This window comes from Orussus abietinus, unplaced genomic scaffold, assembly GCF_000612105.2.
Source record: "Orussus abietinus isolate OABI.00-Male unplaced genomic scaffold, Oabi_2.0 scaffold22, whole genome shotgun sequence".
Lineage (NCBI taxonomy): Eukaryota > Metazoa > Arthropoda > Insecta > Hymenoptera > Orussidae > Orussus > Orussus abietinus.
The window spans coordinates 467,854-493,352 of NW_019394596.1; the positions used below are offsets into that span (position 1 = coordinate 467,854).

General features: G+C 43.1%; 2 protein-coding genes across 4 annotated transcripts in view; one reads left to right on the top strand and one right to left on the bottom strand.

Annotated features, from left to right (window-relative positions):
- On the top strand, nucleotides 1-9,403 carry LOC105702010 (UTP--glucose-1-phosphate uridylyltransferase). 3 transcript variants are annotated; one of them, XM_012429201.2, is made up of 10 exons: nucleotides 1-235; nucleotides 6,592-6,828; nucleotides 7,105-7,287; nucleotides 7,402-7,607; nucleotides 7,684-7,759; nucleotides 7,840-7,986; nucleotides 8,100-8,238; nucleotides 8,347-8,484; nucleotides 8,567-8,733; nucleotides 8,901-9,403. In XM_012429201.2, the coding sequence occupies exons 1-10, from the start codon at nucleotides 212-214 to the stop codon at nucleotides 9,111-9,113; spliced, it is 1,530 nt and encodes a 509-aa protein (XP_012284624.1). In that variant the 5' UTR covers nucleotides 1-211; the 3' UTR covers nucleotides 9,114-9,403. The 3 variants fall into 3 exon arrangements, with proteins under 3 accessions (XP_012284624.1, XP_012284623.1, XP_012284625.1); XM_012429200.1 differs by lacking the exon at nucleotides 1-235 and adding an exon at nucleotides 1,370-1,535; XM_012429202.2 differs by lacking the exon at nucleotides 1-235 and adding an exon at nucleotides 3,040-3,138.
- Nucleotides 9,398-25,499, bottom strand: part of LOC105702009 (multiple PDZ domain protein) — a 19,322-nt gene continuing 3,220 nt past the window's right edge. Inside the window, exons 3-19 of the mRNA XM_012429199.1 lie at nucleotides 23,157-23,282; nucleotides 17,712-17,882; nucleotides 17,533-17,633; nucleotides 16,772-16,979; nucleotides 14,810-14,900; nucleotides 13,323-13,519; nucleotides 13,028-13,122; nucleotides 12,722-12,788; nucleotides 12,582-12,635; nucleotides 12,405-12,506; nucleotides 12,140-12,211; nucleotides 11,860-11,986; nucleotides 11,626-11,777; nucleotides 11,305-11,463; nucleotides 11,007-11,141; nucleotides 10,768-10,941; nucleotides 9,398-10,674 (exon numbers count right to left, since the gene is read on the bottom strand). Coding sequence (XP_012284622.1) covers nucleotides 10,771-10,941; nucleotides 11,007-11,141; nucleotides 11,305-11,463; nucleotides 11,626-11,777; nucleotides 11,860-11,986; nucleotides 12,140-12,211; nucleotides 12,405-12,506; nucleotides 12,582-12,635; nucleotides 12,722-12,788; nucleotides 13,028-13,122; nucleotides 13,323-13,519; nucleotides 14,810-14,900; nucleotides 16,772-16,979; nucleotides 17,533-17,633; nucleotides 17,712-17,882; nucleotides 23,157-23,282 — 2,028 coding nt within the window. The 3' untranslated portion in view covers nucleotides 9,398-10,674; nucleotides 10,768-10,770. The remainder of the gene's footprint in view (nucleotides 10,675-10,767; nucleotides 10,942-11,006; nucleotides 11,142-11,304; nucleotides 11,464-11,625; nucleotides 11,778-11,859; nucleotides 11,987-12,139; nucleotides 12,212-12,404; nucleotides 12,507-12,581; nucleotides 12,636-12,721; nucleotides 12,789-13,027; nucleotides 13,123-13,322; nucleotides 13,520-14,809; nucleotides 14,901-16,771; nucleotides 16,980-17,532; nucleotides 17,634-17,711; nucleotides 17,883-23,156; nucleotides 23,283-25,499) is intronic.

Here is a 25,499-nt window from a genome sequence, read left to right on the forward strand (position 1 = left end):
TTGCGTATGAAAACTGGCATTCGAGTATGGCTACATATATATATTGCTTTCGCCAAAAGGCGTCTGTAGCGCTCGCAAAGCGAGGTTAAGTTAAGGTATACGAAGGTATATTCGAGGTATATTCGGAACTACTTGCCTCTCTGACCTTCTCGATACGTTAGAGGGCGAGGTGCCGTTCGAGGGACAAGAAAGCAGTTAAGGAAGGATCAGGATGTTGCTTATCGACGATAGAAAGGTAAAGGAACATTCTTTTTGCCATGCAGTATATGATGGCTCAAAGGCACTATGTATTGTCACTTTGACATTTCTCTTAATAAACGTTTTCTACTTTCTTGTACATAAAATAAAACATTCATGACGTTTTGGGAAGCGTCTCTCGACAGAGAAACGAATATTTGAGATATTGAAGAACCCGTCACTGGGTTCGCTGCGCTTCGTAACTCATCGATAGTCAATTTAAAATATTCTTTAACGGTATACCAGTTACTTTTAAAAAGATACAATTATTGAAGTACAATAGACTAGTAAATATATATGCTACAGAATTTTAATATGATGGCAGTGATATAGGTAGAGTAATTAGCGATTGGATAATTGTCACATTTGGTTGGTAATATTGTACGTCATACCAGTCAAAAAAGTGTAAACAAGTTTTTGTTATGTACTCATTGACGTCGAGGTGACAATAGCACGAGTGCTTAGTTAAATTTTTTATTGCGCTCCAATTTTATTAATCCAAAATAATATATGTTAGCATTTCGACTAATAACAAATGTTGAAGTTTGTATTAAACGGTATAATCGTCCAGCAGTAGTAATATTCTTGTATATTAGGTCAGGTTGTAACCGTATTTTGTTAAGAGGTCTTAAGACGATGGATTCATTAACAAATATCCATTCTTTGTATCTGTCACTTTATTTTTAAAACAACCACTTCACCGCATTCTAATCTAAACGTTCCTCCTTCTCTACATTGATAGGATAATAATTTCTCTTTAAATGTTTTTAGGAAAAAAATCATATTTTTCACAATGCTTAGCGAGAATTGAGTATAACAGTCGAGATACATTATTTATAGGAGAACACAATCACGGTCTGGAGAAAGAGTAGTGTCTCGTACTCGGTGACCACTTTGATACCAGTAGAACGAAGAGAAGGAAAATCAAGTAAACCTTTAAACCTTTATTGAAATCGAAAAATAGCGCCTTAAAGCCTCAACTGAAGCATTGATTATTCAGTTGAGCACGTGGTGCGATAATTCGGTACACACGGTTGGAAGGACCTAGGAATATAGCGCGATAAACGTTGGCCTGGGGCCTGGTGGGGGAATCTCGATAATATGAAAATAGGAGTACTTAACGGACTGCTCGTAGCTATCGGTAGACAGTCGGATAATGACTTTATCGCCGATACGTTGATGCGTGGAGTTTTTTTAGTCAAATACTCGTTACTCCGACGGATAAGATTTCACGCATGCGGCTGAGTACGGATCCAGCCCTGGTCATGTTCAAAAGCCGCGGAGAGTACTTATTATCAGTGAGTGAATCAACATTCATGACTCATTCGTCATATGTACCTTTTCACTATCAATTCGCTAAAAGAATTCGACGCATTTAGATGACTAAAGGTTTTTTCGTTTTCTCTCTTTCGCTGCAAGTACAAAATCCGCGGGTTTGCTAGATGCGTACATGGGTGAATAATTAAAACAATTAAAATGATAACTGACTTGTCAGAAATTACTAGTGCGAGTGCAACGAAGTTCATCGACAAGATCGCCTCATAAGGGTGAATCCGGTGGAATTATTCCTCTTGTAACAATCGGAGGAAATGACTAATTATCGAGGAAGCCTAAAACTCATCAGGTGAGTTTATCGGCACCTTAAGGGGATGTGAAAGTGGCATCCGAAAGCTCAATCGTTCATAAAACATTTCTACGAGCTGGGTGTCTCAAATCGTTTCATACTTTAAAACGTGAATATGGAAACCCTAAGGTAGGTCCTGAAATTTCATTTTTTATAAACTATTTTTAAAATACCTATAAACAGATTTGAAAAGAATTGAAATTTCATGAGTTTCAGGACCTTCCTTATAGTCTCCCTATTCACGTTGTAAAGTTTCAAACTATTCGGTAAATCGAGTTGGGAGAAAAGTTTTATAAACGAAACCTCTTCGATGCCACATCACCTTAATTTCTCATTATTTTTCAAGGGCAGTGATAGGGAGTGCATGAAACATTGGCACGCGAATGTTCGGTTACTTGTTGATTGCGGTAATTGCATTTCACGATAAGACGGTTGTGAGGAAAGTCCTTTTCTATTTTATCTTTTTTAATTAATGCTTATCTTCTGGAAAGATGTCCCAAGATGGCTGCCTTAGATATTCACGCATTAATGTTTCGAATAATTTCTTCCACTGGCCCCGAAAAATAGTGAGGACCCAAAGTGTCGGTAAGTTCACCAGGCAAAAACTTAGTTTGCAATTAACCGGCGCGATAACGCAGTCTGGAGAAATCAATCGGATACGTCGATAAGATAAAAATGTAACATTGAGTGAAGCGAGAGGAGGAGAGAAAGAAAGAAAAAAAAATGGGTTACCGTCCTCGACGATGCAGTAAAACGTGTCGTGGCGCAATAACTGCACCGAGATCCTTCACTTGCACGAGATTGCACGCGCACGCGTGATCTACCTGGAAGAAATGTTACGAGTAAACAATAAATATAAATTTAAAATAACGAAGGAAAGGACCTTCATTTTATAATTGTTCGCGGTTTATGACATCTCGTTTGCTGGATTGTTCAGGACAGAACCCTATCTTTGAGTTCGAGGGTCAACCGGAGATAAAAAAGAAAGCTCATATTGGATATGTCAACTGACAAATAACTTTTTCTTGCGATTAGTGGACAGCCAGTCCGAAGGGGGAGACGGTGATACTAAAGTGGGGACCTAAAAAAAGCGAAAAAGGATAGGCTAAAGGAGAAGTAAAATGCAAATTATGGCCTGAGCCGCTCGCAGACGTTCTCAGGCAGCTGGACGGTAGGATCCGTTTTGAAAATCGACTCTGTGATAGGAGTTTTTTGTGGTGGAGTTCTTTTCGGCCGCACACTTTCTACTCGGGATGTTAACATACGTGCAGTTCGCGGTAAGAATAAATACGTTATCGGTTAACTCCGGCGTGGTGGAAAAGCATCTCCTAGGACTATCAGGAAGTTCGGCCGGAAGTCCGAATCTTCCTGGCTGAACCGGAAGCTCTGGTGTTAAGTAAAACCTGGTGTTTAATACGATTACACGTTTGAAGTGGGGAAAGGCACGAGGATCGTCGAGTCGCCTGCAAAAACCGGATGGATGTTTCGTCATTTGTAACAGAATGAAATGCGAAGCTCTGCTGACTTCGGATCTACTCGAACTGCGGTTTAAAAGATTCCAGTTTCTTGCACTGATAAAAATCTATGGAAATCTACGTACATTTTTTACCCACTTCATAACTTAAGTTTCACATGGGAAAGCGAAAACGGAAGAATTGCAAATTAGAAAATGTATAAATACCCCTAAAATTGTATATTTACCGTATTGATGCACTGTTTACTTGAGTTTAATGTAATGTTACATTATAATTTTGTATAATGTTCAATGTAACTTTCCTGTAATTTTTATTATGGCATCGAAATAACCAATGGTTGAGCATGTATATTGATATGGGCATTTTTATCAGTGTCGGTGAACATTTCTGAAGGCTCGTTGAAGTGAAACCAGAAGGGAAAAGTCTCTAGCTGGTCTTATAATTATTTTTCAATTTCACAATTTCGTCATTAAAGACGCGAATAAATAGTTTTTACTAGCGTCACCGTGATCGTAAGTCTGATTGAGGGTAAAGGGTTTGTCCTTCCGACTTTATCTCGTCGCGTTTCTTTAATACGTCTGCAACATTTGGAGACTGTGATAGAGCGTTTATTGGAACCGAACCAGCAGGATTTAGTGACATATTCTTAGCATTACATGCACGTGGCACGTGTTAAATGTCGCCCCTTCGTGTTGGGAAATTTGTAAGTTTAACGAATCGTTCTTGGTATAATGAGCGGTATGGAATCCACAACTCGACTTCTTTGCGCGTGGCTGGACGTCATGACATTGCGCAACTACCGACTGATCGTCGGTTAAAACGTGTATGTGTAATGTGAGAACGTGTGGAATGTTCAGCCCTGATACTATAAGGCCGTTTTGTCGTTTGATCCTAAACGAGTACGATAAGACTGGCCTCTAGCACGGTGACTCTCCTGTCAGTCACGGTCGATCCTATTTCGCTCCTCGACCGGTCAATGGCAGCATTATGTCAAATTTCCGTATTACACGAAATATTTCCAGAAGCTATGGCTAATCGATCTCTTTTTCCCAGAAATTATCCCTTCGGTTATTAAGAGCGCCTAAAGGCGCCCGACGTTTGGTCCAATATTGCCTGCACGGTCAGACGAATTTCGCCCTTATGTCGAAATGGCTTCGCGTTCAAAGGGTTAAAGACAGAACTCGTAATGGATCCGAGATCCAAGAACCTGGAATAGATTTTCTCGAATCATCGTAATTATCAACGGAATAACGTAAAGTCACCCCGGGGAAGCTCAGTGCACTTTATCAAACCGGGACTGTAAACTGATATCACGGCGGTATCGAAAGTCTGCGGTCTATAACTGAAACTTGGTAACAAAATCCTTGTTTCACAAATCGCCGATCGAGCGAGACTTCACGCGAGGGGTGAGACTCGCATCGAGGCGCTAAACTCGTCAGCAATTGATCAAATGCAATTATCAAATGCAATCTACGGAATTTAGAAATAAAGGATCACGCTTGATGAATCTTTCATTTGGTGATAACGATACGTTATCTAAGAATGATGCGATTGTATTACTTTTCACGTGCACATGGAAAAGTACCCTTCTTTTTCGACGGAACGAATTTTGACAAGTTGACATGTGACGTTGACACGTGCAGAGTATGTAAACACACGTGTACGCCCTTTTTCAGCAATCCCAATTTTGTTTAACTACAGAAGTAGGTTCTTCTCATTCTTAATTGTATAGGCCTTTGAATTGTGTAATCTGTCATTGATAAAATTTCGACCGAATTAAGTCTCACGAAAGGTACACGCGCTCAGCGTCCGTATTTGTGGTAATGTCTGATAATGATTACCTTAATTACATACGCATGGCTTCGTCGTGAAATCTCGACGTGCGTTAACAGCTGTCTATTGTTCCCAGCAGGATTCTCATTTTGGATATTATTCAAATTCATCTTTACACCGAATAGAATTTAAATATTAAGCCGAAGGAATTAATTGTTCGAAAAAGAAGAGATGAAAAAAAGAGACCTACGAAATATCGGAGCATGTCGGAACCATTGCGCCGTTTAATTACTCTTTAGGCGAGGTTTTCATTAAACGAGTACCGTCATTTAATGTGCATTTCCAACGTCCTTGGTATGTGGATCGTAATAATTGAATAGTCCCTGTGGAATACTCGCAATTTCCGCGAAACGTCCAAGTCATTACGAAATCATTCCCCGGAACGTTGCGTGTATCGTAAATGCTGGAAAAATTAATATCTCTCATCGTCTCTTTAATCGGATCATCCAGATGATATTTTTATATCGCTCTAGATTTCCATTCCAAACAATATTACGTCACATCGCACTTGCGTCGATACTACAAGTCAGTGCGCTATCGTTCAATTAGCAAACTCGTTACGATCTGTGAATTTAATGCTAATGAACGAATCCCTCGGTTATTAATAGCCGACGTGATTCCTGAAATTTTTTGTCCCAACGGAAGGAGTTAATTAATATTTGAGACAGTCTTTGAATAATGGACGGTTCTTCTTTAACGATCAAGCACATTCCAGGAGAAGAGGAAGAAGGAAATTTTTGTCTTGATTCAGTGGTTAACTCTATGAATGATCTCTCATGTTCTTAACTACTAAAGCAGAATATCGTCGGGGTCACTTTAATCGGGGTCGTTGTTATCACGCGGAGTTCCTCGAGTTCTTTCCTTTGCGTAAGCGGACATAACCATTTCACGTACATGGCGAGATGCCAAAACTCTCTCTTACGTCTCGATTTCGGTCGAGTTTCTCCAAAAGGTGAAACTCCCTTAAAACGTGTTAGCCGAGGAGATCTTAATTTTTTTTCCCTTTTTTTTTTCTTTTAAAGACCGACCTTGAGATTCCTCGATAAAGCTAATCAATACCCTCGAGTGCAACCAATGTCGAAGAGGAAAATTTATGTATTTTCCTACTTACTTTCGCTTCTTCCTCGAAGCCGAGGAATGATATCGTAAGGTCGATTTTTCCAGAGCTTAGGCTTCCAAATATCGAACCTAAACATCGGAGGTTCAACTCCACTGATGGATGTAATTTAAATTAATTATTGGGTTATCGGCGTTGGTCAATAGCTCGCACATCGTTAAGTCGTTCGTAAGGAGACATTATCTCGCAAAGGAAGTATATACAGGTCGCTGGAAATTTAATGAGATTCTTAATATTGAATTTTTCTCCAGTAAGGTACAAGGCACTTATTGGAGACGGTGAAGTAACAGAGAAAACATTTACAGGGGAGGGGCCACCAACGGAGCCCTTCCGATAGTCAGGCGTTTCGGGAAAGGACGAAAAGGGACGCACAAAATGAACTCCACGAGGAACTTTTGCGGCTCAAGTCGACGGCGCCGCTCAAGGATCAGGAACTCATCGGCCGCGAGCTCGAGGGATTCGAGAGACTTTTTGAGAGATTCCTTAAGGAAGAGGGCCCTCCCTTCAACTGGGATCACATCGAGAAATTACCACCAGAAGCGGTACGGTCCTCCTCGAGTGCCCTGGAATTAGTTCAGGCTTGAAATATCTCTGAAAAAATTCGAATATGCGCTAACTCAAGCCCTGGTCATTTCAATTAAACTCCTTGTTCGATCGTTCTTCAATTACTATCTCAATATAGGCGGTGTCGCGAGATTAAGAGCGATAAAGAGCGATCAAAGGAAGGACGTTCGACGGCTTTGTGTATTGTGTTCTTTTATCCTCAAGTAAAAATTCCTGCCGATTTATGTGTAACTCCGTTTGTCTTCGGGTTTTAGGTGCAGGATTATGATACTTTATCTGTCCCGAAGGCTGAACTAATTAAGGACATGTTGAATAAACTGATAGTGGTGAAACTGAATGGAGGTCTTGGGACTACTATGGGTTGTCATGGACCGAAATCTGTTATCACCGTCCGCAATGATCTGACTTTCCTGGATCTCACCGTGCAGCAAATCGAAGTGAATATTAATCTTGGATAAGCCCTTTAAGCGACTTTTTCCCACTGACCGATTGATTTAAGATATTGATGTAGATGTATTATTTTTAATCTTATTGAGATTGTTTATGGGTAGCACTTGAACAAAACCTACAACGCAAACGTCCCACTGATCCTGATGAATTCTTTCAACACCGACGAAGATACGAAACGGGTCATCAGGAAATATAAAACGATCGATGTGCAGATTTACACGTTCAATCAGAGCTGCTATCCGCGCTTTGATCGGGAGTCACTTCTACCTATTGCTAAAACTTACGATGTGCACGGAGACATCGAGGCGTGAGTTCTTTTTGGCGTAAACTCTCTTCCTCGTTACGAGGCGTCTCGTAGAAACTGAAAGTTCTTTTCATTTCAGGTGGTATCCACCAGGACACGGTGACTTCTACGAGAGTTTTCAAAATTCTGGACTGTTAGATCAATTTATACAAGAGGTAATGAAAAAAAGATACATCAACGAGCGATCAGTACGATAAGGTTTCGCTTGACTATTTTTTTTTTGTTGTATCTTCAGGGTCGTCAATATTGTTTCATCTCTAATGTCGATAATTTGGGAGCGACCGTTGACCTGGGCATCTTAAACTTATTAATGTCACCACCCAATAACAGCTCTCCTGAATTCGTCATGGAAGTGACGAGTAAGACGAGAGCTGACGTAAAGGTAATATCGCGGACAGATAACTCTTATTTATTGTTCTGTTTTTGTCACTTATATAAGCTAGTTCATTTTCATGCAAATGGATAAGTTCAAATGTAAATCTTTCTTGGTAATAGGGTGGCACCTTAATTCAATATGAAAAGAAACTGCGACTTCTCGAGATCGCGCAGGTACCTGTGGAACACGTGGATGACTTCAAGTCCGTGAAGACTTTCCAATTTTTCAATACAAATAATTTATGGATCAAGCTTGATGGTATGGAAATTCGTTTCCTATACATTTGTACTCTTTCAGGAAAAAATATGAAGAATAATCTTTTATTAGAACGTATACGTCCAATAATTTTGACTTTGCTTTTTGCAGCCATTAAAAGGGTACTCGATGAGAGGACACTTAATATGGAAATTATTGTCAACTATAAAAATTTCCCTGGAGGAGTAAATGTCATTCAGTTAGAGACTGCAGTTGGAGCAGCCATGAAATCGTTTGAGGCTAGTTTGGGTAAGCGTCTTTACGCAAATGAACTAATTATCGGAAGAATCTTAAAACAATGACTGTCATAATTCAATGCTTTTTTTATTAGGTATCAAAGTACCACGTAGTAGATTCTTGCCAGTGAAAAAGACGTCAGATCTGTTGCTGGTTATGAGCAACCTTTACAGTTTGCGCAATGGATCATTGGTAATGAGTCCTCAACGCATGTTCGCCACAACGCCCATCGTTAAGTTCGGCGACCTTCATTTCTCTAAGGTACCTTGGAATGACAATTAACAGTTAATACAACCGTGATAAGTTCTGAATTTATGAGCATTAAAATTCATGAATATTATTCATGCATGGAATCGTGAAATATTTGTAATGGATAATTCAGATAATTTGAATGAAGTGATAGTTAATACACGGAAATTTTGTCTTAGGTGAAGGAATTCCTAGCGAGATTTGGTACCGTTCCTGATATTCTGGAGTTGGATCATTTGACAGTGTCAGGTGATGTCACGTTCGGGAAAAGGGTTTCTTTGAAGGGTACCGTCATCATCATTGCCAATCATGGCGAACGTATAGATCTGCCCTCGGGTAGCATCTTAGAGAACAAAATAGTATCTGGTAATCTTCGTATTTTGGATCACTGAACGATTACAAAGCACTTCGACTTCTTTTATAAAATGTACCACTGGCCAATAATCGAAAAATGTGCGAAGGGCTGCACAATTACTCTACGGTGGAAAATGAGTCCTCAACGCACAAGCGTGTAACTTTAAAAGTACTCTATATAAGGTTCTTAGTCCAGTCGCTTTAATCATGTAACTATAGTATAAACACGGTATGAGTTTTTCACGATTTTCTTCCAATGTGATATATCATGACGAAGGTCTTGTTTAATATCGCTGGGTCCAAGAAAAATAAACTCTCCATCCTCTTGCTCGTGCCTGTTTCCTAAGTAGAAACAGCTTTTTATTGTACATTGTCAGGGTGTTAGCGTGAAATCGAAGTCTGATCTATCTATTTGTCAATTACATGTTCAATTAAGGTAGTGTAAAATTTATCTCGACGCTACGCATCGGATCAACGTCTAAATCTAGATCTTATAAAGATACAACTTTACGAATTACGTGGATCCTGGTCCTTTCTAGTTTGTACGAGGGTTGCTCAAATGTAATGTCCGGATTTTCATTCCGCGCGAAATTGAAGATCACGAAGGCGGAATTAAATTGAAGGAATAATGGTACCAAATATTCCGGGTACCAAAATGAACTTTGCGAGAGCACTTGCCTAGCCTCGGTAGCATTACGATCAGGATGCCATCAATCAGTTGTATACTTGCGAGCGGTGTGATCGACGCTAAAGAAAATGTAGTACTTAACTTGTAGCGACTTATGATTGCTTGGCAGTGATACCGTGGTGATAACATTCTTCCGTAACAACGCACTTTCTCGATGCACCGAATGATGGCATTTATCGCGCCGCTGTTTGGCACGGGTTTGCTGAATCGAACAGAAGGGCACGGTAGCCTGAAAGAATTTGAGAGATTACTTTTGGAACAACCCCGGTACGACAGAAATCCTGCTTCTGCATTTTCCCAAGACGCGTGTCGCGGTCAACGAGTCACGCGTACATTATTTAACGCTAAAAGCGGTTTCAAGCCTCTTGGGACGTTGTAGCCATCGTAAGAAAAATCATCCGTATAAAATACCTCGGGATGCTTAAGGTATTCCTGAAATTAGACTCGGAGATGTGACGCTATGTATATCTAGAATACTCTCGGGCAGAAGCTTGAGTATCACGGCGAGTATTTCTCCCGGTTCCAAAACCGTCGTGAAAAAGTAATGCAGACGTCTTGAAGTTTAGCATTTGCGATCGCAGTATCTACGACCATTGTCTAGTGGGCGCCTAGGTATTACAATTCTTAATAACGAAGCCTTCGATCGTCCTCCAAATTCTCCTAGAATTTCCCCCTTACGATCGAATATTTTATAATCACTCGCTACGTCCAGTGGCCTTCGGAATACTACTTGGTAGTGCTACGTACAAGTGTGACTTTGTTAAATCATTTACATCTTAGTCTAGACTAAGCTTAGCTCCTTTAACGCTAACTTTTAAATTTATATCACACTAAAGTCCCCTATTTCTGCACGGTACCCTCCACGGTATCGGGCACGGGTCGAGGGATGTGCAGGTCTTGTTTGCGGATCCCTGGAAGAGAATGACGGAGTAGGATGAGTGTTAAAAGCCTTCGCCATCGTTACCGAAGAAACGTCTGTTGGAAATCCGTTTAGGGACTCTCACCTGTCATTGCTTGGCAGCTTTATACCTCGCGAGCTTCAGTTGCACCGGGTTAGATACTTTCATATGTACAGCAATGTCCTCGACGGGAGACTCGCGTACGTCCTGTCCACCTACTGATATTACCCTGTCGCCTTTCACGATTTTCCCACTCTCTAACGCACTGCAGCCTGCAACCTGTTAAAGCAAAAGGACTCGTGATAATGCGAAAAAGAGACAGAAAAGTATATTTGATCCCTTACCATGTCCGACACGTAAGCTCCCTTGCCGCTCTTGAAGCCAGTCAAGCAAAGACCTATTCCTTTGCCAGGTTTCTTTTGAAGCTCAACATCTATCTCTTCCGGTGGTTTCTCATCACGAAACACTATCATTAGTACCTGAGAAATATTGACAATGTGCTAATTAATCCAGGCGATTTAATGGTTTCGTTTTATGCAGCGTCCAGGAGCTTAGTTATACCATTTCTACTCGCCATAAAGGAACGATTGAGTAAGGAACATTTCTTTTTTTTTTCTCGGGATATATATTGAAACATCTTACCGGGCCCACGGTCACTTTGAGGACCGCCTCGTGTGCTTTCGCCTGCTCTATCTCCTTAAAGCTTTCGTGACACATCTCGATTATCTGATCCCCCGGTTTTAATCGACCGTCCTTTCCTGCTGCACCATCCGGAAACACGTCGAGTATGAACACTCCACCCTGAAAGCAAAGAACGGAGTGAAATCGTTCGTTCAAGAACCTTACCACGATTCGAGTATCTCTGGCATATCTTTATCACCGTTTCCCACGCGAGAAATGTCCATCGAGTGGCATTTTTTTTACGGGAAAACGGGAGAACACTGAGATTTTTCTCGGTCTTACCACAGGAGTGTCGGATCCTCCCGTTACGTCGAAGCCGATCGCTTTATCCTTATCTTTCGGGAATTCAATCGTCGTTTCTCTTCCGACCAAGATTTCGCAGTCTTTCGGGTCTTTCGGTGGTTCCGGTTCTTTCGGCTTCTCGGGCTCTTTCGCTGAATGAATTATCGGATTCGTTTAACCAGTTTTAAAAAAATCCCACATTCAGAGCGATCCCCTCTTATACCGTGCACTTACGTTTTTCTTCTACCTTCAACTCTATTCCTTTGGCCTTTGCTTCCTCTTCTGCTGCTACTTTACTTTGGTTCGGATTGCAAACGGTTAGCCTCACAACACCTTCTGTCTTCTTAAGAAGATTCGTCGCCTGCGGGATTTAATTCATCAGTTCAATTGTTCATTGTCTACCGATTGGTGTGAAAATTACCCGCTTACAGTGCACGACACTCTTTGCCAAGGATATGTGGTACTTAGAAAATCGTTCTTTCTACCTCGGATAATAAATCATTGTAATCGTTACCTGGTCGTAGGTAGATCCTAGAAGGCAATCCATGTTCACGGCGAGTATCATGTCGCCGACTTGCAGACCAGCCTGAAACATTGAGTGGACATTTCTTTTTGTTTTTTGTTTTTTTTTTTTTTTGCCGAATTTCATTTGGAACTCTAATGACGATATCTAGTGGCTATTGTTTTCTTGCGATGCTGGAGCGAATTTACCATTGATTATACCCGGTTATAGGAAGAACTCGGAAATCAATCATGGACGACGGGGCTCTTCTATTTACCTGTTCGGCGGCACTCCCTTCCTGAATATCCGATACGAATATTCCTTGCCCGACTTCGGCGTGTTTCCCTTCAATTATCATAATGCCCAAGCCGTATTGACCCTGCGCAGAAATTAAACGGGATGTTTAAAGAAACTCTCTCGTTGCACCTTTAAGAAAGCGCGGCCCTATGCTTGCCTTCTTCACGGATATCAGTCGCACTCCTTTGTACTGATTAAAAAGTTCCTCGTTCTGCAAAACGACAAAGGACACGTTTTAGACGTCGATCCTTATTAACAAGATTTACGGGGTATTAAACTTCGATCGCAGTAACTTACGTCGTCGATGGACGGTGGAAATTGTACGATCGGCTTCACGGCGAGATCGTTCAGACCGGAAGGCTTCCTGAAATTTAATTTCTCACTTGAAATTATCCCGGCTGAAAATGAGAAGATGTGACATCGCGTCCGGGAGATATTTCGATTAGAAATCAATCTAACCGAGGGAGACAGAAATCCAGAAATCCCGTAGAATGCCAGGAAAATCGTACCCGATATTTAACCGATCCACTTAGACTTCGTGTTCGGCACTTTTAACGTTATTTCATAAATCTTGGGTGTCGCGGAAAATAGAGCCGTACTTACCGCATGACTACGACTTTGAATATGGCACCGGGCATTCCCTTAATGACGGCAGAAGCGTTCAGGTGACATCTGCCTTGCAATACTATACCGTTCACCTGGAAGGAAGGAGAAGAGCAAAATAAAGAAAAACTATAAATACCCGAACGCGTTCCTACCGTGAAATCCGGGCATGTATACGGCGCGACGCGTGACGTCGAAAATCTCAGAGGGCAGAAAACTCCGACATTAAGAGGCGAGGCCGGAAAGAGAAGAAGTGCCACCCATGCGAGGTGCATAAAATTCGTAAATAACATACCTCCAATATCTCGTCCCCGATCTGTAGGCCTCCGGTTTTATGAGCAACGCCTTTCGGATTGAGGCCACATACAAAGACGGCCATCCTATTTCTGTCTTTATGTCCAGCCAACGAAATGCCCAAGCCCCTTCTGTCCTTCTCCAACGCCACCAATGCCACAGGGTGTCCGGTCCCATGATACTTCTTCTTTACTTTGTCTGGAAAGAGAAGTCAAAGATTTCGAGTTACCTATGCTCGACCTGGCGTTTCCCTAGGTTCTTCTCAATCCGAGGCGATAAAACGCCCCGCTTTATTTCGCGTTAGGAAAAGCTCGACTCCTATTCTCGATTATCATGGGGATTCCTTTCCCACGCGGATTGATCCCTATGAAAAATGATATTTCCCGCGGAGTAGCGCGATTGGTCAACGAGTTTACGATTAGAGTAGGAGGGAAAATCTTTAGAGAAATATATGAGAAAATGGTCCGACCCATTTGCAGCCTTCCGGAGGGTCTGCGAAGCAGGAGGGAATCGAAGTGATCGATCGTGCTCGAGTTAAAGCGAGGAATGACTGGGAAGTGTCCTGAGAAGACGAGCGCGATGATAACGGAGGACTAGCTTCCCAGTACATTGCCAAAGGAGCAATTTTATAAAATCCCTGATAAGTCTATTTTCTGACCCATCGGAAGTGACGTGAAGTCCAATATGGATACCTCCCCAAGGTACTTAACCTGGGCTCCCTTAACCCTTTCCATATTTTTCATTTAATTCCAACAAATTTCACGTTTCTCGAATAATATTCCTTGGGACGTTATCCATATTTTTAATTTAACTCGAAAAAAATTCCACGTTTCTCGAGTCACGGAATATTGCCTAGAACATTTTCCATGTTAACAATTTAATTTGGGGAAAAAAAAAGAAAAATAATAATGTCAGGTTTTTTGAGTTCCTCGAGCGCTTCCACGTGTCGTTTGATATTGCTCGGATATCCCCTGCGATTCGAGATGAACGAAACGCCCGGTATATATGCCTCCTCGGCGTGTATATTTACGCTCGAGTGCTTTCAGCGTATCCAAAATTACGATGGCGGGTACACGTAATTTTCCTCCGTGCGAAGGCCTAGGAATCGCGATTTTAATCCCTTCCTAAGGGGCTTCTCGTGCGGCCGGCGGGTCGTCGAGCAGCGATCGGGGGTGCGACTCGTTTCAATAAGAAAAGGACCGGTCTCTACCTCGATGGGAAAACTCGAAAAGATTCGCGAATCGCCCTAAGGTGCCGCAATCTCGACCGATGGCCGCTTAACTTTCCCACCGGGGAAACCGCCGGGAATTTCCGGTTGCGGTTTCCCTCGATTTCCGCCCTCCGTGTGGGGGAGGGCTGCGACCAAAGGGGTCCTTCTCCATTAATTAGGCCCACGCAAACCTAATTCTAAGTGATGGGTCCGTCCACGTGTGCGAGCATTTTCTAAGTTAAAGCCAAATGTCTAAAGTAAGGCGAACGTTTACTCACTAGCTGTGTAACCGAATTCGTCTTCCTGTTCCGTATCCGCTTCGATCTCCTCCTTAGTTCGCTTTACGTTCCCCGCACTTCTCCTCGAGATCTATAAAGTTCAGAAGTTTAGGCTTTTCGAGGCGTCTGGAGGGGTACTCGTCTAATGGGAGGTCAATTAGATTTACGAGCGAGGCCTTGAGCTCGGTACTTGGGATTTATCTTATCCCATCTGGGAATAAATGATAGCACGTAATATCGGAGGTGTTAAGAAGTCTAATCAGAGGCTATTTATCGTCCGAGATGCCAGCAAAATTGGACTCGCACTATTTTTCCCTCCTTACTTAAAGTCCACTTCAATTTTCCCGAGAATGTGTGGGATTACAATATGAAGCCTATTTCGTGGTTAAAAAAAAAAGAAAAGAAAATGATCTCATTCAAAATTGTTTCAGCGCTATTTTTGGATTTTCTTTTTCCTCTTATTTCAAGTGCGACTCGGTATATGATTCTGGGCCAAGGAGTAATTTCATAAAAATAGAGAGAATCCAAGACACTGGGAAGCTCACTCGATAAAAAGCCACTTTTGAGCGCGGCTGGTTATTCGTTAATTTCATGGGATCGATTTACCCCTAGTAGCACAAAATATTTATCTTATATTATCTACGAATATCGTACATTTCGTAAATATTTCGCCGACATTTGAAATATTGCAAAACTTTTTCCTGCGTTTTAACATTTGATGTTAAAACGCAGGAAGAAGTTTTGCAAGTTTTAACATCACATTCGATAATACTCGAAAAGTAAAAAATGTATATATATTATGTTTATAAATTATTCAAACTAAATATGTCATTGAGATGTTTAGCAAATATTTTAGATATCTTCAAATTAAATCTACAAGATATCTTGAAGAATCTGTCGCTTGAAATATTTAGGAAAGATTTCAAGAAAATATTTATAAATGGTACTAGGGACGTGGAATTAATGGCGAATCGATTAAAATTCTGTTATCCTTGAGGTATCTCGAATCCGGGATGGCCTCGGGAGGAAACTTATTCCCCTAAAACGTCCGGGAATCGTACGAATGGGCTTTATTCGTCGCCTCGAATCCCACTGGAAGCTGCGCTAAGTCGCTCAAAGGCGGAAGCTTCGCTCGCGCTTTTAGCCGGGCAGTTTGAAAGAAAGGGCAAGCCTGAAGTGGCTCGAAAATAAACCGCGAACAGCTTCCTCACTGACGTCACAAACCTTCCACGGAAACGTATCGGGAAATCATTCGAGATGCGCCTTCGGGCGATCGATCTCGACCCCGAGCAGTACCGGGTCGATCTTGAACGCGCGCCGATAAAACTGTCGTAAAAGGTTCTATCTCGTGCGAGATGTCAAAAGACGTTCCAAATCGGGCCATCCGTTCTCCTTAAAACGTGCAGATCAATTTATCGACGGCCATCCTAGCAAGAGCATCCACAAGCTCGTGATAAAACGCGACGCGAAGGTCCCTTTTTAAAAATGTTGGAAATGACACATCGAATGATACTTCTTCATATGGAGAATTCATTAATAACTGTTCCACTTTACAATCTGAATGTGGAGGGTATAAGGAAGGTCCTGACACGCGTGAAATTTCATGTTTTACAAGAGTTCTTTTTTTTTTTTTTTTACAGTACAATCCAGTTTGAAGAAAAGCTTCACGAGCGAGAGAACTCCTTGACGACGCTTTCGCATCACCTTAACAATGTTATCGTTAACATGCGGACGAGTTTTGATTGCCTGAATATTTCTTTAGTCGGGAGCTCCACAGGGGAGGCAGTCAGGATGTTTGAACGGAAACATCTCGCCGGGTAGATTTAATGAAAATTATCTTAACAGCAGACGTAAGCAAGGGTACTCTCGCTTCAATGGCGGGTCTTTCGATGGCTCTTCGCGGGCAAAATCCTAGAATAATGGCTCCGCTCGCGAAGCAATCAATTTCGCCGAGAACCTCACCTCGATCCCAGCCTTCGTGTACACGTTCCCCTCGAGATCTCGAGTGTCTTCCTCGTCGGAACTTTCGTCCGAGGAGTACTTCTTCTTCGGGGCCTCCTGCTTCGGTTTCGGAGGTGGCGGCTGCTCTTCGCGTTCCTCGGCGACCTCGCCGAGCGTTCCCTTCGGCGGAGAAGGGGCCTTCTTGCGAATTGACTTCTTCATGGAGGATCTGGAACCGCGTTAATGTCCCCGTAAATTTAATCAGCGGATCGCACCGAACTGTCCGATTCCGCGGGAAACGATCAATGGGCATTGGATTTACGAGGCCGAGCAAAGACGGTGCACCAGGTGCAGCTCAAAGCCCTGGATTTCTCGCGTACTATTTTTCTCCACTCGCATTTCTAATTCATCCATACCCATTTTCGCATCTGAACGATTTGACGTGACTTGAGAAAATTATTAAGGTAACTTAGGACAATAAGGCCTACGTGGGTAACAAATGTGCAAATTAATTCCCACAGTCAGTTGAATCGGCAAAGCTCAGAAGCATCATACAGCGATTTTCTTTTTAAATTACGTTTCCATTTAGAATTGTATTTTATTTCTATGGTGTGCTACCGAAGGGAACATTGTTCGCGGACACCCTGCTCATTTCCCATTTCCAAAATACTGCATATTTTAGGTTCTACAAGCCTTTTAAGGTATGGTGGGCCGTATTACCCCAAGTTACCTTAGAAGATAAATATAAAGGTGTAGGAGGTAAAAATGATCAATAAGTTCACCTTCGCGCTGCCGGTCCGGCTCCATCCACGCCTCTTCTACTCGACTGTCTCCGAGAATCTGTCCTTCCGATTCCGGTCCTATTTGGGTCTTGCACTCCTTCCTGGGGAAAGAGACGGCTTTCTTGATTCCGCGGGCTTACTTTTCTCCATTTGCATTGAAATTAGCTCGGGGCACCGACCTGTATCACTTCCGGCGACCTCCCAGGCGAACTTTGCTGCTTTTGAAAAAAGGAAGTCGTGGGAGTTCCCATGGAGACCCCACTTTGGTCTAGGAAATCCCTGCTTCCTTGTCTGGCGGTTCTACCGTCGTTCCTCCTTTCATCCTGCATTCGTCTCTCATCCTCGGGACTCTGTACCGTCCATGGAAAAATTAGGGAGTAATTAATTCTTACGTCTCTGTGTACTTAGAAATTACACCTCACTAGGCGTTCCTCTGATCTCTGACTCAATTGGTCCAATGTAAAATCCTGGTCCAATGATGTGCCTTATTAACCTCTGACCCGATCGACGTACTTTACCCGAATAAATATGCAGGGGACGTAGGAGCGAAGGCGCGCGATTAAGTCTTACGTCCGTGGACGCGCCTGATTCGTTTCTTCCGAAAGAACAGGGACGAAAATGCTGATCGAGGGATTTCGGGCCACGTTTCGGGGGCATAAATTGCCTTCGGGGAAATAACCGGCCCCTGTGAGGGCCAGGAATCTACATTTTGGAGAGAATCCATCTTGGAATTATTCTACGACCGTCTTTTCGACGGCGCTGTGTTGGGCGTATAAAAAGATCGCAGCGTTCGCCAATAAATGTGGTTTTATCGTGACCCAGTGGCTCGGAGAAAAAATTCTTTAAGATAAAACTTCCTCCTCGCATTGCACTGGATATACTTTGTGGGAAACGTTTTTCGAGATAATGCACCGTTGGGACGGAAAATTACAATTTTTATGTACAGTAGATTACACGTGTAACCCCACAGACACGTCTGAATCGCTCGTGAGGAGATACCGAGACGAAAACGCTGATCGAGAGATGTCGAGGCACGTTTCGAGGGTACAAGCTGCCTTTGGGGAAACAACCAGCCCGTGCATGTGACAGAAATCTCCATTTTGGAGGGAAGTTCCTTTGATGTTATTTCATAAACGATTCCTTTGTAACACAGTACCCAGCAAAAAGGAATCGCGTTGTTCTTCAATGAACGTCATTTTTTGGGGTATCACTGACAGATAGGAAAAATTGTCTGGGATAAAATCTGGTCTTCGTAGTATGCTCGACACGTTTTGTAGGAGACGATTTTTGGTATTATTTGTCGTTAAGGTAGGAAACGCGTTTTTTACGCGAAGTAGATGGTATACGCGAGGGCACGGGCGCGTCTGATTCGCTTGATGCTGAGGGAAAAGCTGACACAGGAATTTTTAGACATTCCGAGGATATAAGCTGCCTTTAGGGGAATCATCCGGTCAACGTGGGGGACAGGAAACCGCATCTTGGACGACGTCCCTTAGGGTTATTTTATAAGCCATCCGAATTTTATTCCCGCATTAAGATTACATATCAAACTGCACTCGAGACATTTTTGACGCACGTACGTTCCGAGGAAACAACACGATACCGCAAGACATTTTAGATGAAACTTATCCGCCATAGCAGTTCATTTTCTGTGTAGAATATTTCTTTTAGATAGAGTGGAGAATTGCATGCATTTGGAGCGTAGGAGTAATATCTTGTAATACAGTAGTGCAGGTTCATTTATGGCTGGATGATATAAAGAAGTTTTCACGGCACCACAAATCAGGGAAACTTTCCGTCGTAACAAGGCGAGATATAAGAAAACGTCCCAGACGAAACTTGTTCCACAGATCCTTGTTTACAACTTTTATCCGAAACATTTTTTTATACTACGCACGGGAAACTATCTATCCACAAAGGAAGGGGGCGTCGGTTAGGTCGGGCGTTAAAATCGCGGCGAGGCCGCCGAAAAAGGGACGTAGGAGCTCGCGCGCATGCATGGATGTGTAACCGTGTACGAGGCGACAATGACAACGTACGAAGGTAACATTTTTCCGTCCAAAGAACCGTTGCATCGCGTGTCGGGGATGGACTGAGTCCAGTGACAGAGCCGGCAAAGCGGGCACGGGGTGTTGCGCGAAAAACAGGGAGAGGGTTGAATCACGGATTGGCTTATGGTGGATGTGAGGAACGGGTCGGATGCAATAACGGGAGGCACCGTTTATCTCTTTAACAGACCGAACACCTAACCCATATATGCCGCCGAAACTCCCTCTTCCGATTATTGGAAATCCGGCCTCTCTGGACCATCGGTGCGGCACGTCGATTATACCAACACCTATGCGTGCATAATTCCCTTTACACGTGGTGGAGGCGATTCTCCTGTGCTGCGGCGAATGCGTTACTTGGGATTAAAGTAACCGCGTGGCCTCGTATATATACCGATAAATTAATTAATCCATCTGTTTTATTTATCCCTCGACGTATTTCCGATTTTCTAAGGCATGTATTTACATCATATATACATTAGTACTAAAGGAGGCAGATGCGTTGTCTGCCATCATTGCAACCCTGTGAGGATGGAAATGTCCTGGAAACATACGCAGATAAATTTCCAAATTTCTTTGGTACTTGAATATTACTCACGCGTGTACACATTCGATTTATTGATTGGTAATTAGAGTCCGTAACTGCGGATTCTCTGTGAGCTGATTTTGAATTTTGAAATTGCGCGTCGGATAGCATGAAAACTCGTTTCAGGTATTTCATGTTTCTTTTCCATTATAACCTGGATTCTATGCCCCGAGGTAATCATCTGTATCGAAGAATTCTCCATTCCGTGCCCATGCCCGTTACCCCCAACAATGAGTAACTTTCGTCGTACTCGCAATTCCGATTTCTGCTTTCCTACGGGAAAATCTGATTTATGTCCCTCGAGGCAGAACTTTGATATTCGTTGATTTCTGCCTGTCTGCTCGTCCATCTACTCGAATCAGAGCTAGTTTGAAATGCATCGAAAAATCTACTTACGAGTAATCCGATATATTACCGGGGGCTTAAAAGCAGCACCTAAGTAACTGGTATCCGTCAACTGGTCGCGGAATAATAATTTCACCCTTGTCGGGAAATTTTAAAACGTCGAAAAAGGGGAAATCTTATTTTTTAACCGCATTGTTGAGAGGATATGAATTGTCAGAGGCATAATACATAAGAAACCTTTGGTTTAAGTAATCAGAGATATATAGATTTCCCTTCGCAATATCACGGTAACCTATTACGCTCGCGTTGGAATTAAATGTACATGCCCTGAAAAGGTTTTTACTGTCAGGGTAAATAGATTAAAACTTGTACTTTCGACGACCTGTTTAATGGCTTAAACGGATTCCCTCTCGGCCCAGGGAGGAATTGAAGGTGGAATTTCACTCTCCCGGTAAATCCTACGGCAGCTAATTTTATTTTCCACCCAACTGTAATAGAAGCAACATATTTTCAAGGAGGTTTCTCCAGGCGCTCGTGCCTTTTCCATTAACAAGGAATCCCCCAAAATGGTTAGTTTAATATTGGTGCCTGAAAGAAATCCCAGAAGTGGGATTGATGGCCGAATCGTTGATTTTTCTGTGCTAACAATTTATACGGCTAAAGAAAATATTCCAACGTGGAGAATCAGCTGTCGTAATCGTTTGCATATTCCTGTCGAATTCGCTTCTCTTTGAAGCTCCTCCGGATGTAAGTCGCACAATCGACGTAATGCACGCTGTTTATTCCTTTTAATGATAATATTGCTCCGCCGTGGGAACGGCGAGAAATTAGATCTAGAATTGCTGCGCAATTGGGCCGGCTAATTCTCCGCTAGGAGGAAAGTGAAGGCGTATTTGTGCAAAGAGGAATTCCAGGAGATCTCTGAACGAGCGTGGTTGATGCTTCAATTTAACTCTCGCCACTGTTCGCACATTCAGGCTAACCAGTTCTGTTTGAAGCTAACCAGCGAATTAACTCTCACACTTTCAGAGCCAACAACTGCAGGCTAGTATACACCAGGTCGAGCCCGAGGCTCAAATGTTTCTTTTTTATTTACCGCAACTCCTGCACTTCTTTTTAACCACATTGGACTGGGAATAAAAATTACATTTCGTTAAAAGGAGCACTTCTTTCCTCCGTACCGTTGATTCCTTTATAACGCGGTTAATACGTTACGCGCTTTATGAATTCCCATAATAGGAAATTCCGCTGTACGAGAGTTTTTTTTGCATAACGAACATAACGTGTTTTGTTATTTGCCGCGTTGTACGAAGAATCGCGTTATGGGAAATCCCGTTTGAAATAATATGGCGTGAAATAACTGATAAATTCATTTTTTTTTTAATTTTGACTTAGACCACTTTCATAATTATGGGCACATTTTATCAATTAGGCCCTCTATACTCGGAAATAAGGGCTCGTTCGCGTCAAAACGAGGTATTTAAAGGGCAGAATTTCGAGCCAGGTTGATGGTTCAATTGTGAAATCTGCATTCAGGCAGATTGCCCTTAGACTCGAGCTAACCAGGGGATTAACTCTCGCTCTTTGAAAGCCAATAACTCGCAGGGAGCGTTATGTCAGAAGGAGGCTTTTATTGGATTCCGGCAGGTCCCCTTTACATCCGGGAATCGATTCGAGTTCGAGTTCGATTCTGGCTCGAGTCGAGGACGAATCGACAGCTCGCCGGAACAAGAGCTCGTCCGAGCTCGAGAGACCTCGACCTGACGTCCGTTCGGATTCGGACAAAGTGGAGGATTATTAATGGCGAGCCACTTATCGGACATGGGTGGTCATCCAGGATTAAAGACTCCGGAAACTCCGGCCTATTACTCGGCGCGACCGGAACTTCCTAAATCTATGAGAAACGGAAACAAGGAAGAAACCCCCAGGATCTAGCCCCTCCTTTTTCGCCAAGGACTCGGGTCAGATTCTCGATGGATTCGATCCCGAGCCTAGTTTGATTTCGATTAAACTTGAATTCGAATCCTGGAATACCGCCCATCGGACGTGGGCAGTAATCAAGGACCGGAAACATCGGAAATTGATTTGATTCGACGGAACCGAAGCTCAGGATGCATCGAGGCTTTTTGCATCGGCAAATCTTGACAAATCGTAGGAAATTCCTGGACTTCGATTAGATGGTCATGCACGGATTTTTTAAATTTTCGTACAGGGTCGAGAGGTCCTGTTCGGACTTGGTTAAAATATAGGAAGAGGGATAAATAGCTTATTGGATGGGAATTGTTTACCAAGGATCTAAAACACCGAATTTATTCCAACTCACTATATGGGAATTCTACCCCAAGGATCTAAAATACGGAATTTACTGCAACCCACTAAACAGAAATTGCATGCCAAGGGGATAAAATACTAGACTTATTGCAGCTCACTAGGTACACCAGGGGGCGTTGAATTAATCTATAAAAATTGGGAAATCCTCATAAAACTTGTTATTTATACCACTTACTGGACACTTTGGAATTCACGGAAGGGAGAGATTTAACATCCATTCCGGACAGTCGAAACGGAGGATTGTCGGGGTTAAACCGCTTATGGGAGGCGATGGGTAACCAAGGATCGAAAACACCGGGAGCCCCGGAACTCACCAAATGCACAAGAGACTGCACCAGGAGACACACAGGATTTCCGGCAGCCTGGATCACTTCTACTGCACGTTCGTGGGTACTGCTTCGCAAGTCCACGCCGTCCACCTCGATTATCCGATCTCCGGTCTGCAATCGAGGAGAGAAAACTCACGTATCGTATATTCGGATAAAAAGTGCATGCCCCCCTGCGCTAATCGAAACACTGACCCGATTCATCCCACGTAAACAGACCGTAAATGCGAGTTCGCGTCGAGTGGGAGGAAAGTACGATAAATCGATGTAACTAAAAAAATGTTAATTATTTGCCAATACTCCAGGGAAATACACGAACTACAGAGGTCGAGTTGCAGACCGATTTCAATATCGATAGAAATTACCGCACAGCGAATTCGCCCTCGATACAGATTTATCAAACTCGTGGTTCATTACCCCGTGACATAATTCACTGTTTTATTTTTATCGATTACATTCCCGTGTCCATTAAAATCCACGAGCACTCTAAATCGTACAGATTTAACTTTCCTCGCCGGAGTCTCACATTTCTCGGTTTTCCAGGGCCAACCGAGTTACGATGGCCCGGGAATCACGGTGCACCGCCATTCACGGGAGAAGTTTACAATCGAAGCACTTTCACCTTCTACGTTTCTCCATTCAAGTCCAGGTGGAAAAGGACTCGTTCCTCGGAGTCTTCTCGATTTTCCTTCATTCAACTTCCCCGAAGGGTGGCCGCTTTTCCCGCGGATCTCTAGTTTCCCGCGAATGAAAATGTATATTTTCCTCGAATGAAAATGATCTGCACGTTCCTCGAATGAAAACGATCTTTATTTTCAGTCGAATTTCATCGTTCCTCCTCCAGGTAGCGATTTAACATCCGCGGATCTCGATTTTCCCGCGAATGAAAATGTACTCTATTTTCCTCGAATGAAAATGATCTGTACGTTCCTCGAATGAAAACGATCTTTATTTTCAGTCGAATTTCATCGTTCCTCTTCCAGGTAGCGATTTAACATCCGCGGATCTCGATTTTCCCGCGAATGAAAATGTACTCTATTTTCCTCGAATGCAAATGATCGGTACCTTCCTCGAATGAAAACGATCTTTACTTTCACTCGAATTTCACCATTCTTCTTGCAGGTCGCGATTGAACATCCGGGCCTCGCCTCGTGGCTTCCGATATTGCGTAGGTCGTGGTTCCGACAGGTGCGGCGGTAAGGAGAATCCCGCGAGTTCCGCGAGTTCCGGCGGACCTCGGAGTGGAACCGGCGGTTCCAGCGTGCGGCGTCTCGCCGACTAGATCGAGGAACAGATTCTCTCCCAGTCGCTCTTACCCACCCTCGCCTCGTTCCCTCTTTGCCCTCGACTGCTCGAGGAGGCAGCCCAAGCGCGCCGTCTCTCTCTTGCGCCCGGCACCTCCGTCTCTCCCTCTTTCTCCGATCCTCTCCTAGCCACCTCTCCGGGTCTCGCCAGTGTCTCCGTCCCTCCGCACGAAAGCAGGATATATGCTTTCAATCACGAAGAGGCCGAGCCATGTGCCGCTCGCCAAGGATCGGGCCATTGTTGCGCCCCAAGAACGGCCTCTCCGCTGAACTCCGTCGAATTGCTCCGAGTGATGGAACTGCTCCTACTCGACGATTCTTGCTAGTTTTCCATTCTAATCGACCCCGTGTCCCCTTAAGGACGACATTCCGCCGATTTCGACGATTTCGCCCCTTATCCATCGCGGAACCCGCGCGCCCCCGATAACACCGTGCGCGCGCCTAGACTAAGTACCCTTTATTCAACCCTTTGTAATCCATTTTTTTTCCACCCGAGGAAAAACTGATTTAACGTGAATTTCCCGGATAGTAACAATCTGACTTTTAACTACTTATCGTGAAATTAAGGTGATGTGAAAGTGACGTCGAAGAGGTTTTGTTTATAAAACTGTTCTCCCAACTCGGTTTACCGAATAGTTTGAAACTTTACAACGTGAATAGAGAGACTGTAAGGAAGGTCCTGATACTCATGAAATTTCAATTCTGTTCAAATTTGTTTATAGGTATTTTAAAAATAGTTTGTTAATGTTGAAACGACTTAAGACACCCAGGACGGAGAAAAGTTTTATGAACGATTGAGCTTTCGGATGCCACTTTCACATCCCCTTAAGGACTTGAAAAATATCGGCTGAGCTACTATTGACCTAGTAGATGACAATTCTCGCGGACGAATTCCGCCGGATTTCTTTGCACTGAAAGATCCCTCTGCGATTGTTCTCTTTAATCGAGCCGATGCTTATTTTTTAGATTTCTGGGACTAGCCGTAATTGATCTCGATTTACGTGGACATTTCTCGGCAGAAGCTTCG

What these genes read in the sequence shown, in the direction of transcription:
- LOC105702010 (XM_012429200.1), top strand. Translation starts at nt 1,473, where the DNA reads ATGCGGCTGAGTACGGATCCAGCCCTGGTCATGTTCAAAAGCCGCGGA. An exon ending in AGACGAGAGCTGACGTAAAG is followed by an intron (nt 7,987 to 8,099) that starts GTAATATCGCGG and finishes TCTTGGTAATAG; the next exon opens with GGTGGCACCTTAATTCAATA. An exon ending in GCGACCTTCATTTCTCTAAG is followed by an intron (nt 8,734 to 8,900) that starts GTACCTTGGAAT and finishes ATTTTGTCTTAG; the next exon opens with GTGAAGGAATTCCTAGCGAG.